At 36.4% G+C, this 16,678-nt stretch overlaps 2 protein-coding genes across 4 annotated transcripts in view; one reads left to right on the top strand and one right to left on the bottom strand.

Annotated features, from left to right (window-relative positions):
* Positions 1 to 3,659: 3,659 nt before the first annotated feature.
* On the top strand, positions 3,660 to 4,244 carry LOC145987208 (uncharacterized). Its single transcript, XM_083121729.1, has one exon. It carries the CDS (start codon positions 3,660 to 3,662, stop codon positions 4,242 to 4,244), a length of 585 nt encoding a protein of 194 aa, XP_082977855.1.
* A 10,468-nt stretch (positions 4,245 to 14,712) lies between these two features.
* The window catches only part of LOC146004216 (putative transporter slc-17.2), a 62,329-nt gene continuing 60,363 nt past the window's right edge, over positions 14,713 to 16,678 (bottom strand). For all 3 annotated transcript variants that reach the window (XM_083142896.1, XM_083142889.1, XM_083142904.1), the window contains exon 10: positions 14,713 to 16,082. In XM_083142896.1, the coding sequence (XP_082999022.1) occupies positions 15,798 to 16,082 (285 nt within the window). In that variant the 3' untranslated portion in view covers positions 14,713 to 15,797. The remainder of the gene's footprint in view (positions 16,083 to 16,678) is intronic.

The following is a 16,678-nucleotide window of genomic DNA, read 5'->3' as shown; positions in this document are numbered from 1 at the left end:
TACTTTTTTATACCTATCATAAACCTACTTTGTTCCCAGTTGAGTTCTATTTTGAGTTAAACGTGTAAATATATATTATTTACATCATACATAACTACCATTACATGAGTGTTTGTGATAATGATTTAATTCTGAGCTTGTTATACACTGTAGTACAGGAAAGAAGAAAATTATACCTGATTATATCTATGAAATTAGCCTGTTTGTGGGAGTGGTTAGCATAATGTGGTAGGAAGCCATGAATTGCAGATTTGAACACTGGTTGAGGCATGTATATAACAACTTCCCATACCATTTTAAACATTCACAATTTTTAAAGAACATGATTCTGCTTCTAAGTAGATCTGTTACGAAGTTTCCATCAGTGCAGTTTTCCCCTGAGTGTCTTGCTATGCAAGTGAAAGACGGGAGATATTATATTCTAAACATGAGCAACATTCCTTTTAAATTAAATTTAAAAGCACCTTCATGCAGCAAAGCATAAAATAAAATGAAGGGGAAAATGTAGATAATTTTCTTCACAAATAAGCAAACTATCCATACAGATCAACACCCTGATTAGAACTAACAATATGTTGTGAAATAAAGAATGTATGAATTGTACAGTAAATGTAAAAAATTTGCTCCTTGTTCAGAAAAATTTAAAATTGTGAAACATAATGCAATATTTCTTGTACCGTGAACAAAGTGCCCTCTTTTTATTGCAATGGTATCGAATTTCAAAACTTAATCAATAAAACTGAAGTAAACACATCCTTCAGTATGTAGATTCAAATACAGTTGTGTCAACCAGTGTTGTTTAAATTTGTACAGTGCGGATGCATATAACATACAGACTTGTAGCCTCTCATTTACTGAACATGTATATTCCAGGTTAGGCAACAATTCTCATATTAAGCAACACATTAAGCCTATACACTCATAAAAGGAAGAGCTCCAATACTACTCCAAATGGTTATGAAAGTTGTATTTTGCAGGCAGATCAACACCTTGATTAGCAATAACCACATGCAGTAAAATAAAACAATCAATGTATGAAAAATATTTGCTGCTTGCTAAGTAAAATTTAAGTTGTGAATGTGTCTGCTTCTCATTAATGACCTCAAATTTTAAGAATAAAAATAAAAACTTAGATGGAAACACATTTTTATGATGTAGATATCCAAAAACATTTATGTCAGCCAGTGTTATTTCAATTTGTGTAGTGTGGATGACATAACATACATACATGTAGCCCCTCATACTATAAACATGCATATTCCAGGTTATATATATCTCCCTCCTTTTGCATAGCAAAACATTCAGTGGAAAAACTATACTGATGGAAACTCTTTGTAATAAATATAGCATAGAAAGTTGGTTTATACGTATCTTACACAGTGTTCGAACCTGGGATTCTAGCTTCATAGAATGTTATGCTAAACATGCATTTTCTCCATACACCCTCAAACTTCTCAACCAATAACCCTGTTAAAATGGAGAGCTCTAGTAATGTTCCAAGTGGTAATGAAATCAGTCTTTTACAGAGAAAAGTGTTCAAAATACATAGAAAAATGTTATGTTCACCATCAAAGTGAACAGGTTAAAGTCTCTGTGTTAAATATTTTTTTATAAGTTTGTGCTGGTTTGCTACACGATTACAAGGAATCAAATGCTTTTGGTGACACTTTTTCCCACTAAAACACAAATTATGGATAATGTTATATAGTATCTGTGTGGGAAACTTATGTGGTGCTTAAATGCAGTGAAAAGTTATGAATACACAAACAGTTCACACACAAAACATTCTTAACACTTTTACCACTACACACACAAAAAATTATATAACGTATATCAGTAGTACCTATGTGGGAAAATTATGTAGTGCTTAAAGGTAGTGTGAAAAATTATTAATACACAAATTGTGGACACAAACATTCGTAAAATCCTTTGTTTTAGGATATATTTATTTTACAGCTGAACTTATTGAAAACGAAATATACATGCAATCTGCTTAAACACGGCAATCTTCGTGAAAAAATATTTAAAGAAAACTAGAGGTGAGTCGGAGAATATTTTCGAACATGTCGGTAATGCTCCTTGTTGCTACGTTTGAATAAGTTGATTTTTTCTGTGCAGCAAACCAGCAAAAATTGTACAAATGTACTTCCTTAAAAAAAAAGGAGTTTGATTTTTCTCGAGTTTTACAAGGCAGTGATTAAAATACGCTAGACCCTGGCCGAGAAATGTGCTCGGCTGCTCGCCATATTCGAGTACACAACAAACCAAGATTTCAAAATCGAAAAGTACTTACGTCCTAAATTCAGAGACGATCCTGAAAATATTTCCACAGAAGGCAATCTCATCTTCTTCAATGGAATTTCATTCGAAGCTCCTTTTGTAAAATTGTAAGAAAGGCATGACGCGACAAACATTCCCGTCAACTTTAGCGTGCACCAACAGGTTCATGGTGGTAGTATCCATCCGCGCAATGATGGGCGCACGGAAACAAAGCTGCACCGAGAGAAAAAATAGTTCTTTCTTTCTATTGACAGTACGCACAAAAAATATCTGCTTCAACTGAAGAATGGATGAAAACATTTTCTCTGGGTGATTTAGAATTCAATCAGATTGCAAAACTTAAAATAAAATATTCTACACAAATGACTAAATGGACATGATGAAGACTGAATACCCAAACTTACTCACTTTAGGAAACGGCTTCTTCAATTGTGACTAAAACCCCCGCGAATATATCGATTTAGTCACTATTGACTAAATCATTTTTAACAGTGTAGCCGGACAATTGCGATGACGGACAATTGCGATGAACACAGTTAGAAGTGAAAGGGCGGATGGACAATTGCGATGACTTAACACCCCATACAATACCTCTTACAAGAGAATTATGTGAAATATTGATATTTTCGAATAGAACACTGATTCCTGTCACACTTTCTCCAGACTTGAGACTGGCAAGGTACCTTGTAAACGTACTTGGATTTCACCCACTTTGGCGTGTTTAAAGTCAATGTTATTCCACACATCGTCAGTCATAACTATTTCCTCATTTTCGTATTTTTGTTATTGCTTTTCTATTTTTTTTATTTCTTGTCAGTACGGAAGTGCTTCGTCAAACTTAGCCGGGAACTTAGTTCAATCAAGTTTTTGAACGTGGGCTAGAGCCAGCAGACACCTTTTGAAGTCACTCGTTTCCTCATACGTGCTAATACACGTTTCAACTCTTTCGTCGATTTTAATGTCATGCTTCTTCCTTTTCTGGTCTTCTAGATTATTTATTTATTTATTTATTTATTTACTTACTCAGAGTTTCAGATACAGTCTTATTTGGCCATTTTACACTGAAACAACATAAAGTAGAAACAAAAAATAACAATAGATAAAAACAATAACAAGATGGGATAGATTTACATGTTCCTGGTCAGTAATATACAAAAATTACGTTCTGGAAGGAAAATGTCTACATTCAGGGGAAGTTTGTTGTAGATTTCTGGGAGCCTGTAAAACAAGGAGCGTTGTAGAAGGGATAGCCTAGTGGTTGGGTTGTGGAAGAGTTGCAGGTTGCGCGTTTGCTTTTGGGGTACCCTAAGTTCAACAACGTAGAATTTGTGAAACGTGTTTGTGAAGAAGTGAAGATTGCTGTGCAGGCACCTGAAATGATGAAAATTATGGTGGACTCGATAGTCGAGGCAGTGACAAAATCAGTGCTTCAAAGTCTGGAGGAAACACTAAACTTTAACGTTGAAGAAATGCACAGCATGAAGGATGAACTGAAGAAGAAGGATGAGGAACTCCGAGGGCTCAGGGACAAATTGGACGACTTAGAGCAATACCAGAGGAGGAACTCCATCCGGATATTCGGTATTCCCGAAACTTCCAACGAGAATACCGATAACAAAGCAACCGCCTTGTTTGAAGAGCAACTGGGCATCAAAATCCAGCATGGAGATATTTGCAGAAGCCACAGGGTAGGAGGGCAGAAGAACGGAGGTAAGCCAAGAGCCATTCTTGTTAAATTTACTAGTTACCGTGCGAGAGCAAGTGTGTTTCGAAATAAACGGAAACTGAAGGGTTCTAATATCACCATCACAGAAGATCTCTGCCGCGCACGTCTCGAGCTTCTGAAACTGGCGACGAGCAAATACAATTACAAGAACTGTTGGACCCAAGATGGGAATATCGTAATAAACATTGGAAACGTGAAGCACTTCATCACTTGCAGAAAGCAATTAGATGAACTTTGAACGCTTACCGGGAAGATGTGAGTGATCTGTAAACTTTATCATTTTTTAAAATCTCTTTTACCTTTCATAACATAAAATTTAAATTTCACATTACTCTTATAATTTTTATTTATCGGGAACACATTTAGTCTTAAGTTGTAGCTTCTAAATGTTTGAGTTCCTCTTTTCTTTGATATATACGTGTTTTGCTTCTTTTATTATTGTTTACTACTTTCAATATTTTAATCGCAACTGCATAATTTTACAGTTTAGTTTCGTAAATGTGAGATACGTTCTTGTACATAAGCAAAGTTTAATTGTTAGTAAATCAAAAAAACATATTCATAAGTTTCTAATGATCAAAAGTACCGTAAAAAGCAGAAAACTTTTATTTGTATTTGTATTTGTGTACTTTATGCATCTGCGGATAAATGTAGTGAGTTTGCAACCTCTCTCTGCTCTGCAACCCTCCAGAAGTTACTTCTACCGTTATGCCTCCAACAGAACCTACCACCCCCCTTGAAATGAACTCCACTGCTCTAGGGCATGTCCTCCGTCACCCTCTCGCCGATGACAAAAGAACCGGCTGCTCCCTGGGTCTCAAAATAGCAAATGTAAACGTCAGGTCATTATTCCCCAAACTTCAGGAAATATGCATCGAAATTACAGAGAAACAGATTGACATTCTTGTTATAACAGAAACGTGGTTAACTTGCAATATAACGGATAATGCATTGAAAATTCCAGGTTATGACTTAATACGCTCTGATCGCCATTACAGCATGGGTGGGGGTGTCTGCATATACGCACGGGAGGGACTAAAACTGCATCCGTTGTCTTTCGAAATCGAAGGAGAGTTTGACGTTGAGTACCTTGCAGCTACGGTTGAAATAAAAAAGGAACGTCTCGGTATTTGTGCCGTATACAGGCCTAAGCGTATTCCATATACACAGTTGTCAATTTTAGAAGATATATTGACCGAAATGTATCCCTTAGTTAATGACCTTATTATAGCTGGAGATTTCAACATTAATTTCTTACATCCAGACTGTGCTGACGTCATTTACATTCAAAATTTGTTTAATCAATTTCAATTAACGCAAATAATCAATAAACCAACCAGAATAACCTCCACGACTAAGTCATTAATTGATCTGACGTTTGTCAGCAACATGCAAAATATAATCCAACATGGTGTCGGTGAGCCAGTCAGCAACAGCGATCATAGAATGACCCACGTTGTACTTGCGTATACCAAACCAGAAAGCGTGAACAGAATTATATACCACAGAAAATACGGTGATATTGATTATGATAAATTCGTGAAGGACGCAGAAAAAATTAACTGGGGAAAAATATATAACACCGATAACTTGGATATGAAAGTAGAGTATTTCAATGTCAACTTACTTGATCTCTTTGACAAGCACGCGCCAGTTCGTAAAACACGAGTTCGTAACAAACGTATGCCGTGGATTACATCGAATGTGAAGCTGTTGATGAAACTAAGGGACAATGCGTTTCGTAAATTCAAGCGAATCGGAACTGAATCTGCATGGAAAGAATACAAAGAATTGAGAAATTTCACGACATCTGTTATTCGGCAAGAAAAAAAGTGTTATTTTGAGCATAACATCAATAAAACACCAAGACAACCAAAGCATTTATGGAAGCAGCTGAAATCTGTAGGCATTGGCTCAAATAAAAATGATCTCCCCTCCACGTTTGACAATGCGAACGAGATAAATGAACACTTTATTAATTCAATTGATAGTCTAAATATCGACCAACGCCTGATATCTCAAGAATGTTTAAAATTTAGTAACCAAAAGTTTAATAATATGCTTCCCGAATTTGCTCTTAAAAAAGTGGATGGCTATACTGTAAGAAAATGTTTGTACGAAATCAAGTCTACTGCTATTGGTGCAGATGGAATATCAACTACAATGCTGAAGTTATCGCTACCTTTTATTTTGCCTATTATCACACATATTATTAACTTTTCGCTCGAGAAATCCGTATTTCCCAGGAAATGGAAAGAAGCTTTGATAACACCACTCCCTAAGACGACCCGACCAACTAATGTAAACGACCTTCGACCTATTAGTGTTCTGCCCGTGTGTTCAAAACTACTAGAAAAAATAATCTATAAACAGACATTTAGCTTCGTTGCCCAAAACAATATTCTTCCACCCTCACAGTCAGGATTTCGGCCGGCACACAGCACTGCTACGGCTTTGCTGAAAGTCACAAATGACATCCTCCAGGCTATGGATAAGAAATTCCTCACTGCATTAATATTATTGGACCTGTCCAAAGCATTTGATACGGTACAACATAAATTACTGCTCAGTAAACTGAAATATTACAGTTTTTCACAATCTACCCTTAAATGGTATTTTTCATATCTAAGTAACCGAAATCAACGTGTAAAACTGTCGCCTACATTATTATCTAATAATTTATATATTTCATCTGGTGTTCCACAAGGATCTATACTAGGTCCCTTATTGTTTACGATTTATATTGCAGACCTACCCTCAGTTGTCAAATACTGTAACGTACATTCATATGCTGATGACACTCAACTAACCAAATCATTCAATCCAACAGAAATTGCCATAAGTATTGAATACATAAGTAATGATTTGGGTGCGATAAAAACATGGTGTGATGCAAATGGCCTTAAAATTAATGCTAATAAGTCATGTTATACATTTATTGGAACTCGAAATGCTATTGGTTCGGTCGAGCACACTAATACAACAATTAAAATAAATTATGATGTCATACCTAGAGCTCAAGTAGTTAAAAGTCTTGGACTGATATTTGACACTCGTCTATCATGGAATGTGCATATTAGCCGCCAAATCAATAAATCATTTGGAACACTTAGATTCTTGTTTAAATTTAACAAACTATTATCTTCAGAAGTCAAGCAGCGATTAGTTGAAACACTTATATATCCATTTCTCGACTATTGTGACGTAGTGTACTCTGGTAGAATAAATAAAACTTTACAAGCAAAGATTCAAAAATGCCAAAATGCGTGCATGCGGTTCATATTTTGCATCCCGAGACGTGAACATATTTTACCTTCCATAAATAATAAGAATATCCTCAATATGTACCGTAGGCGGCTACTGCATACATATTGCCTTATACATAAAATTATTACATCTGGCAAGCCGTCGTATCTGGCAGACATGTTGATCCCTCGCACCAGTATTCACAGCCACCATACAAGAAATAATTTCAAATTTAACCTTCCACTCTGCGACACACAGGCATATCAGTCGTCGTTTTCATATTCTGCTGCAAAAATATGGAGTGCCCTACCTAAGACCATGTCGAGCATATCTAAAATAGAATCTTTCCGAAACGAAGTAAAGAATTTTCTTTTGGCAGAGCAGAGATTGTGTTCAAATACTATGATGTAACTTGTATGTTTATGTTATGTATTTTGTCTACATGTTATTATTTTTACTTATTTTTCATTCATTTTATTTTATTTTTATGTAGTTATCTTTCACAATTTTTGTATCATTTTATTCATACAATTATTACTATTATTTTATCAATAGATTTTGTAACTAAATCATACAGTTTATTGTACACTGTATTAATACTGTAATAACAAAAGAAATGTAAATTTAAATGTAATCGATGACACGGGTTAGGTGGCAGAACAGCCTCAGGCTGAACCTCGCCCACGTAAATAAAGAATTTAAAGAAAAAAGAATTTAAAGTGTGAATTTACTGATTAGGAGATCTGTTCTGATTTTGCCATTTATTATCTTGTATAAAAATTTCATGTCAGCTAGATCACGACGAAAGGATGGGGTGTGAATTTTCAGAGCAGCCATGGTGTCTGATTTGGATACATGTCGAAAGGAAGGTATTCTATGGCGAACAATTGCAAGAAAGAAACTGAGAACAGAATCTATTCTGGTTAGATTGGTTCTTGAGGCCATTGCCCAAATTGGGGAACAGTATTCAAGGATGGGCGAGATGAAAGATTTAAAGAATAAAGCAAGAGATGATGGGTTTTGAATTTCGCTAAATCTGTATAGAAGACCAAGAAGGTGCATGGATTTTTTAGTGGTGGCTATAATATGATAATTAAAAGTGAGTTTTTCATCCATGATAATACCTAGGTTATTTTGGGTGGAAACGTTTTGGATTGGATTGTTTTCAATAGAATAAGTAGACACCACTTTGTTCTTTTTTAGGGAATAAGTAAGGAAAGAGCATTTCTGAGGGTTTAGTTCTAAATTCCACTGACCACACCACTTAACAAGTTCTGTGAGAGCATTTTCAAGAATCATCATGTCATGATGTGATGAGATCTCCTTAAAGAGTTTACAGTCATCCGCAAACAAAAGTATATTGATAGGAAGGGAGGACATTTTTTCAGGGAGGTCATCCATGTACAGAAGGAATATGAGTGGCCCTAAGACACTCCCCTGAGGAACTCCAGACCAAACGGGAAGAAAGTTAGAAGAGGTTCCTGCAAGAACAACACGTTGTTCACGCTCATGGAGGTACTCCTGGAGTAAAGAGAGAAATTTGCCATGGATATTAAATCTGGATGATAATTTATGAACAAGAAATTTATGATTAATTTTGTCAAAGGCTTTCGAAATGTTCAAATATATAGCCTAGTGTCAAGTTGGGAGTTATTATCAATAGCTCTGGCAGCATGCGAAAGTAAGACGGAAATATTTGTTAGGCAAGAGCTGCCTGGAAGAAAACCATGTGGTGCTGTGTTGATATACGGTGACGTAAGCTGAAGTAACATGTTTTTGATGATTTTTTCACAAATAATTGATAGTGGCGATAGAAGTGAGATTGGTCTATAGGATTTTACACATTTTTTATCTCCAGTTTTGTGAATGGGCACAATGTTGGCCCGTTTGAAGTTTTTCGGAAACACACCCTTAGAGAAACATTCCATCCGCATGTACTTGATGTTGTCTTCTGCTTGGCTCTTGAGGCAGGCCAGAACTTCATGAAGTTTTGGATGCGGTATTCCAAGCCACCTATTTTTGTTGTTCCAACCTTCTACAGCATTATTAGTTCTGTGGCGCGTTTGGTAGCAAGTCCACATATTATCTACCGGGATGTCTTCGTTTTCCAGCTACTGCGAAACAAAGTAATCCAAAAAATCCTGCAAATGGTTAGGGGGAGCATGGGCGGAGTTTGAGCTTTTGCTTTGGGGGAACCAGACTCTGCGAGAAGCATATGATGTACCTGAGGGTTATTGGATATCCCTTAGTTTATAAGGGGTCCGGGGCCTTCCCCCGGACATTTTTTTTTAAAAAAAAACAACAACTTAAAAACACTGAGTTCTAGGCCTTTTAGAATTGAAAATGTTAAATTTCCTCGCTCAAGTAAACAAATATTAATTAGTATATTGGTTTTCAGTTTTAAAAGAAGCAAAACAGTACGATTATTGCATTTTGCATTTCATTATTTTTTTATTGATACAATACTCGTATTACTTTAAAAAAGTTACGGTACAATAGTAAGCTTCAGAAATTTTAGAAAAATTAAATTGAAAAGTTCTTTTGATGCCTCAGCAGTAACTGTTGACTCAACACATAGTCATTTTACGTTTTTCTATCTTCAAACTGTACACATCACATCAATTGAATCGTCTGAGACCCGCTATTGCGGCGCAATTACCACAAATGACATCATGCCAAACGTCAAGATTTGCGGTATGGCTTTATAACAAAAATGTAGTAATTGAACTTAATCATGTGTAATTTTTTAAATCTTTGTTTAAGTTGGGGGGCCAGCCCCTCCCCCTGGCCCCTCCAGAACTCCGTCTATCACCATGAATGAAGAGCCAGCCTTCTTCAATGTCATCGCGTTTCAGGAAAGCGAGAGCGGCACACATCTGAATAGTTAGTGCTATCTCCTTTTGTTCATTGTCTTTGTACTCAGACGCGAGACCTACATTTTGAACTTTTCTCCATAAGCACTTCTTCATATGAAAGTAACAACCATTTATTTCTGCAAATGGAAAATTTTCCCTCAATGCTGAAATAGCTGCTGCTTCAAAATCGACGTTGATTTTCATGGGTTTCCACTCTGGAATGCTCTCGATAACCATTCTGAAGAGACGAACATAAGTTTGTTTCTTTTGGTTCGGAAGAAAAGCGAAAACCGGAACAACGTTTGTTTCTTCCGTACTACTTCCGATATCGGCATGAATAGTGTACGTACACTTGTGCGAATTGTTTACTGCAGATTTTAAACGTTCCGTCCATGAAGAAATTATTCTGGTGCTTCAACTCTCCCTTCCCTTGCTGCCTGCAAATACTATGATTCTTCTTTTCCATCATCCGCCAAAAGGAAGCTGGTACCATCACTCGTCTTCAGATTTTCCTCATCCAAGATTATGTCTTGCCGCGTGGTGGGTTCTGTTTGTATTCCTTGGGCCTCACTCCTTTGGCGGCGCAGAGCTCGTAATCGACGAGCTATCTGGCATTTCAGTTACAAAGTCATAACCTCTGTCGTGAAGAGTTCCCAGTTCTTCGGAATACACTTTAGCTACGGGCGTAGTTTCTTCTCTAACCCTTTTCTTCGCATTGAAGACCGATCTCATGACATCTAACTTCGCAGCGTCAGGAACACACACGTGATCGGACACTCTGATGACTTGGTTGTTGTTACTCACTAACCTTCCCTTGCAATGTTTAGCTTTCTCCTGCAGACACAACATTGCCATTCTTCTTATTTACAGCAAAGACGACAAGAATGACCATCGTACAGCGCTGCAGGTTTTCCTTTCTCCGTTTGAATAACTTCCATAATTAAGTATGCTATCCGAATTACTACTAAGTGAAGTGCGGCAGAGCAAGTATGGATCAGAAATGATAATTTTTTAAAAATTTACCCCTTAGCAAACTTTCGCTACTAGACGGGGGGTAGGGGTATTCCAGATATTTGTCACACCTGCAAAGAAAACTTAGGGGGTAGGAATGAAGGGCTGTCAATTATGGTGCACCTGTGGGTTAGTCATCTTGATTGTCGCAATTGTCCAACCATTAATTTTAAAATTACCTTCACCGTCAAAATCATCGCAATTGTCCGTGATTTTGGCTTCATCGCAATTGTGATAGATTCCTTTAAATTGTACGTCCAGTCCCGATTAGCCTTACTGTGAATAAAGTGGACTTAAGACACCAAATAAATCACTCAATCAATCGTTCAAGAAAGGCTTTAAATGTTACTTTTTTTCATGAAGTTTGTTGTGTGACCTCTCACCTACAACTGTAATTATTAGAATTTTGAACCATATGTTCTTTGGATGAAATGGTAGAATATAATCTTGTTCCTGTATTTTCCACTCAATGTTTTCGATCCAATGCATTTTTACTTTGATTATTCTGTTCGAATACTAACTAAATCAACTTTATTTCTGTTCTTAACAATAAGAGTAACAAATTTTCGGCTTTCTTGTATCTTTAAATGAAAGATGTCAATCTCCAGGGGGGTCCACCGACTTCATGCTATAGATTATTTATCTCCGCTCTTTCCACACTAATCTTTTTTCAGTATCTCTGAAAGTTTCATCCAATTCACTCCATCAAATTCAAATGCTTTCTCCAAATCTACAAAAAAAAAACTATAAATCGAAATTCATTTCTCTACCTATCCCTCGCCATAGAACTTTTTTAATAAATTTTCGATTTTTTTACAAGTATGAAACAGGAACACCTGAAATTTCCCAGTGGAAGAATAACTCCTTCCTTTCAAAATATTCGGCCAAACGAGAATTCCCCTTTTCATCGAAAATTGTACTTAGGTGGGAAATCTGATATAATGCATCTCTGTGCCATTCTGCGAAACGAGAACACACATCTGTGGTCATGCTTGCTAAGATTGTTTTCTTCCTTCTTTCTCTCCGTTCCTACCTATTTATCTCCCTCTCTCTTTCACTCTATTCTTCCTCTGTTTCCCTATTTCTTCATGCGTTTCCTTTTTTCTTCCTCTGTTTCTCTAACTCCGTCTCTCTTCCTCTGTTTCTCCATCTTCTTCTTTCTTCTTCTGCTTCTCTTTCTCTCTTTATTTGTCCTCTTTTTCTCTGCTTGTGTATCTTCTATTTCTCTATCTATTATTTTCTGTTGTTGTTATTATCTTCCTTTTTCCTGTTTCTCTGTCTATTTATTTCTATCATCATTTCTCTTCCTTTGTTCATCTGTTCCTTATCTCTCTGTATTTCTTCCCCTGTTCCCCTATCACTTTATTTCTTTCTATATTTATTTATCTGCATTTCCTCCTCTGTTTCTCTGTTTATTTCTGTCTCTTATTTTCTCTCTCTCCAACCTTTATAACCTTGTGTGAGTGTCATTCCAACTCCACTATAAACTATGAAAATTTCTCATATATTATTTGGGTAGGCTGAGATTATTTCATGTATCGCCCACCTGGTGAGGATGCCTTAGGGTGTTGTGTGATACTGTAAATCAAATCAACATGTTCACAAACCTGACTACTTTGCACAGCATGCGACAAATACAATAAATTGTAAGCAAATTATTCATGGCCATATTCACTCACCCTGTTTTCCGGAATATGAGCAAGAGTCAAAACAAACATGTCGTGTCTCTTCGTCTCTATTGCTCCTTTCTCCCCTTGCCTTGCTTGCCCCATAATTACAGCTCTGGGTGGTAAAGACTTTGTTTTAGTTTTAGCAGCTTATAATTAGTATATTTTCATGGATCTGACATTATGATAGTTGCTCAGAAGAAATGGTGTGTCCAAGGGCAGGGTGGAGTTGGTGGGGGTCATAATTCAGTCCAGCATTCCTAAAAGAGAACATCAAATGACAAGGATGACAAAATATAAGACCACCCAGTTAAATTATGTCTTGTTTTACTTCTTACTATGAACATTTGCTTAGATTCTCAACCAAAATACTGCCACTTTGGCATCTTTAAGGAGGAAGGAGGGTAGGGTAAGACCTAATTTCCTGGAAATTGGAGGGCCTCCCCGATGGCGCAGTGGTAGAGTCATTGCCTTGTAATCGATACCTGGTGCAGGCACATAGTGGTTCGGATCCCACTATAGACTGTAGGTTCAGTCCCGATTAGCCTTACTGTGCACAAAGTGGACTTAAAACACCTAATAAAACCAAAACCAAACCTAGAAACTGAAAGGTAAAAAATTGGAAGGTACCCCTGTGCATGTTCACACATGCCATGAGGGAAATTAGAAGTGAACTGAATTTTCATATTTTATACATGTAATCAGGCCCGTAACCAGGGGAGGGGCCATGCCCCCCTCGAGCCAGGAAATTTTAAAATGTGAACCTATAAAATGCTACGAAAATAACATCGACGATTTTTCAAATTCTAAAAATTTCAATTTTGTCCTTGCATAAATGAATGTGTTTGTTGTGTAGAGAGGCACTCCAGAAGTCTGCAGTCTGCGATATTGTGTACTTTTAGTTTTATAATCATTGATGCAAGGCTACCAGCAGTGGTGGCGATTGGAGTGGCATGGGTGGCTCTACTCTTGCCCCTGCACTATGGCCTCTCAATGCTAAGCCTTGTCTACCCAGACCTGGTGATGGCACATAGTGGTTCGGATTAACTTTAAACTGTAGGTCCAGTCTAAAATTCTCCTTGCCTCCCAGTTTGGCACCCAATCGCCGCTACTGGGTACCAGGTGAAAATGTCTCTCTTTTTATTTTTGATTAATCATAGTTCAATACAATCCTACGTAGTGGGCTATGGGTTCACATTGAGAATTCTTTATTGTAATAATAATTGTTAATGCGTATAATTTAATTTATAAATATATTATTTTCTAAACATAGAATTATCGTAGCTGTCCAATGGTACTGGTATAAGAAAATAAGGAAAATTTGAAAACATTTTTAATTTCCGAAACTCGGAACTATCCGAATACTTCTGACCAGTATCGGCAATTAGGTGCCATAACTGGGGAAGGGGAGGGGGGCAAGGACAGTTATTTTCTCTTGGTAGACAAGCATTAAGAGGCCATAGTACGGTGGCATAAGTGGCCAAAAATGTTGAGGGCAACCGCCCCCAGGTACCCCCAAATAGCCACCACTGTGTGTGTGTGTGTGTTTGTGTGTATATGTACAATATATATAATGTATATAAACACGAATCTAGCCCGTCCCATAAAAAAATCCTGGGAATTGGCTTGCATTTAATGTAATGTTGACTTCAATAACAATACTTTGTATTAATTATTATTTATTATAGAGGACTCATAATTATACTGGCCTAAAAAAAATTGATATAGACTAAATGTAAAAATGTCGGAATTTCAAATTGGGCACTGTTATCGAGAAAAAAATGCCATTGTTAATCCTCTGCAGAAAGACAAATACAAATAACTTTGATAACACTAATTGTAATTGCTAGTGACTATTATTTTAAGTTCATATTGCATACAAAATTAAAAAAAGAAGACAAAATATATATATTTTTTTTATTGTTTATACCCGCTCTGAATACAAAGAAACTTTCATATTATCAAGAACAATATGAGTTTCATACCAAATTAGGTATTAAAGATTGTAGAGACTCAACCCTAGTGAAGACTCTTGATGTTACTGGCTTTAAATGGAGTGTGTGACTCTTATTCACTGCACTGGATGTTGAGTATCAGGTGCACTTTGATTTATCAAACACATAACATTATAAGACATAGTAACACACATTAGGATGATATGAATTTGTTTATTTATCATTTCCTTGTGCTTTCACAATCAACCTCTAATACTCTATGACACTTTCAATACATACATTTGTACAACATAATTGATTCAAACTTCTACAGCTTCACATATTTTTTAAAAAAAATGAAATCATGTGAAATATGTAGAATGCATTAAAGGTTTGAACACATGAAATGGTAAATGCATTTAAAAAATGTAGTGGCATTCAGAACCTTTTAATTTAGGTTTCACAAAAAAATATATAATCCAAATATTTGCATGGAAATTGAAAGAAGCCACAAATGACCTAATTTTTATCAACAGAATGCATGATTTCAAATTCCCATCTATGAAGACACTTCATTCTTCATATTTGTCTTTTTGTAACAATAATATCAATTTCACACTTCCATGAAACAGTTTTGGGACGTGTATGTAGTTAAAAAGGAAGGTTGATAGGAGGACAATATTCAGATTGAAAATAAGGCATTAACTCACTGACATGCACCGAATATTCCTCACAGGAAATTGTCAGTTTGAATAGGACAATGCCATCAGTTTGGGTAAGAGATATGCCACCAGAAATCACAAACATTTGTCCCACATGGAACTGTCTGCTTTTCTTTCTTCTTTTGGTTTTTGAGGAATGTTTTCTCATTGTCTCAGAAAAAAAAATTGGGTTCTTATGGCCGAACTTTAAAGTTTAAACCCTCAAGTTCTGTGTTGCAGGTCATGTTTGTTTTTATATTTCTAAATTTGTAGGTCAATTTCTCACACTTTGTTCTATTGAATACTGAGAAAGTAAGTTTAATGAAATGTCATTTGCTTTCTCCATCCAAGCGTGGGATTGAAACTAAAACTATTCACTAATCCACATCACTAATGACTAATGATGTAGCTTCTTGTGTGGTCTCATCAGCAGTTAATTTGTCTTGAGACACAACGGCTTCAGTTTGACAGTGCTCCATTTTTTTATTAAGGAGATTCTGCTTCTTCTCGCCATCACCATCTTCTTCCACCTCCTCCTCCTCAGATTTCGGCATGGCCCAGGGTTGAAGTTCACTGCTGCCAATTGCTGTATACACCAGACCACCAAGGAAATAAAATCCTGCTGCTATATACAACACCAGCATCCACTCGTCCCTTGTACCCTGCAGTAAGACAATACATAATTAATGAAGCTATTTAAATAAGGATAGAAGTATTCTAACATGGACATCTGCAGCCACCAAAGATGTATTAGGCTATAAGATCGCCTGGAAGATCAGATTTCTCAAATCTAGCTTCAGGCAAGGTGACCACCTTTCTCCACTTGCCTTGGTACCTAATCCTAAGATTAGTTTAATGTTATTTTCTTCTTCTATTTAAATTAATTCTCTGAGTTTCATGATGATTGGAAATTTATCAGGTTCAGAATGCGTAAACCAAATTAGTACTCATAAGATTTCTCTTGGTACAGTACAGTCACGGACAATGAAATCGTTACAACCCAGAAATATCTGTGACTGAACAACAAAAGCTGTAGCTTGACAAAAAGGATGTATTGTATACAGTAGGGAGCGCAGCTGTATTTCTACATGAGCTCAGTCTATATCACTGCCTAATTGTGTTTCCAAGAGAGAGCCAGAGTTTCCCAATTAACAGAACTCTTCAGATAAGAAATTACACTGTATTTATACAAAAAAATGTTGTTTCACCATTTCCTTCCTTCTGTCATGTCTATGGTACCAATAGCTGAGCTCCATGG

Source organism: Lepisma saccharinum, chromosome 1 (assembly GCF_977018435.1).
Source record: "Lepisma saccharinum chromosome 1, izLepSacc3.1, whole genome shotgun sequence".
Taxonomy (NCBI): domain Eukaryota; kingdom Metazoa; phylum Arthropoda; class Insecta; order Zygentoma; family Lepismatidae; genus Lepisma; species Lepisma saccharinum.
This window is presented reverse-complemented; position numbering and strand designations above follow the sequence as displayed.

What these genes read in the sequence shown, in the direction of transcription:
- LOC145987208 (XM_083121729.1), top strand. Translation starts at nt 3,660, where the DNA reads ATGAAAATTATGGTGGACTCGATAGTCGAGGCAGTGACAAAATCAGTG.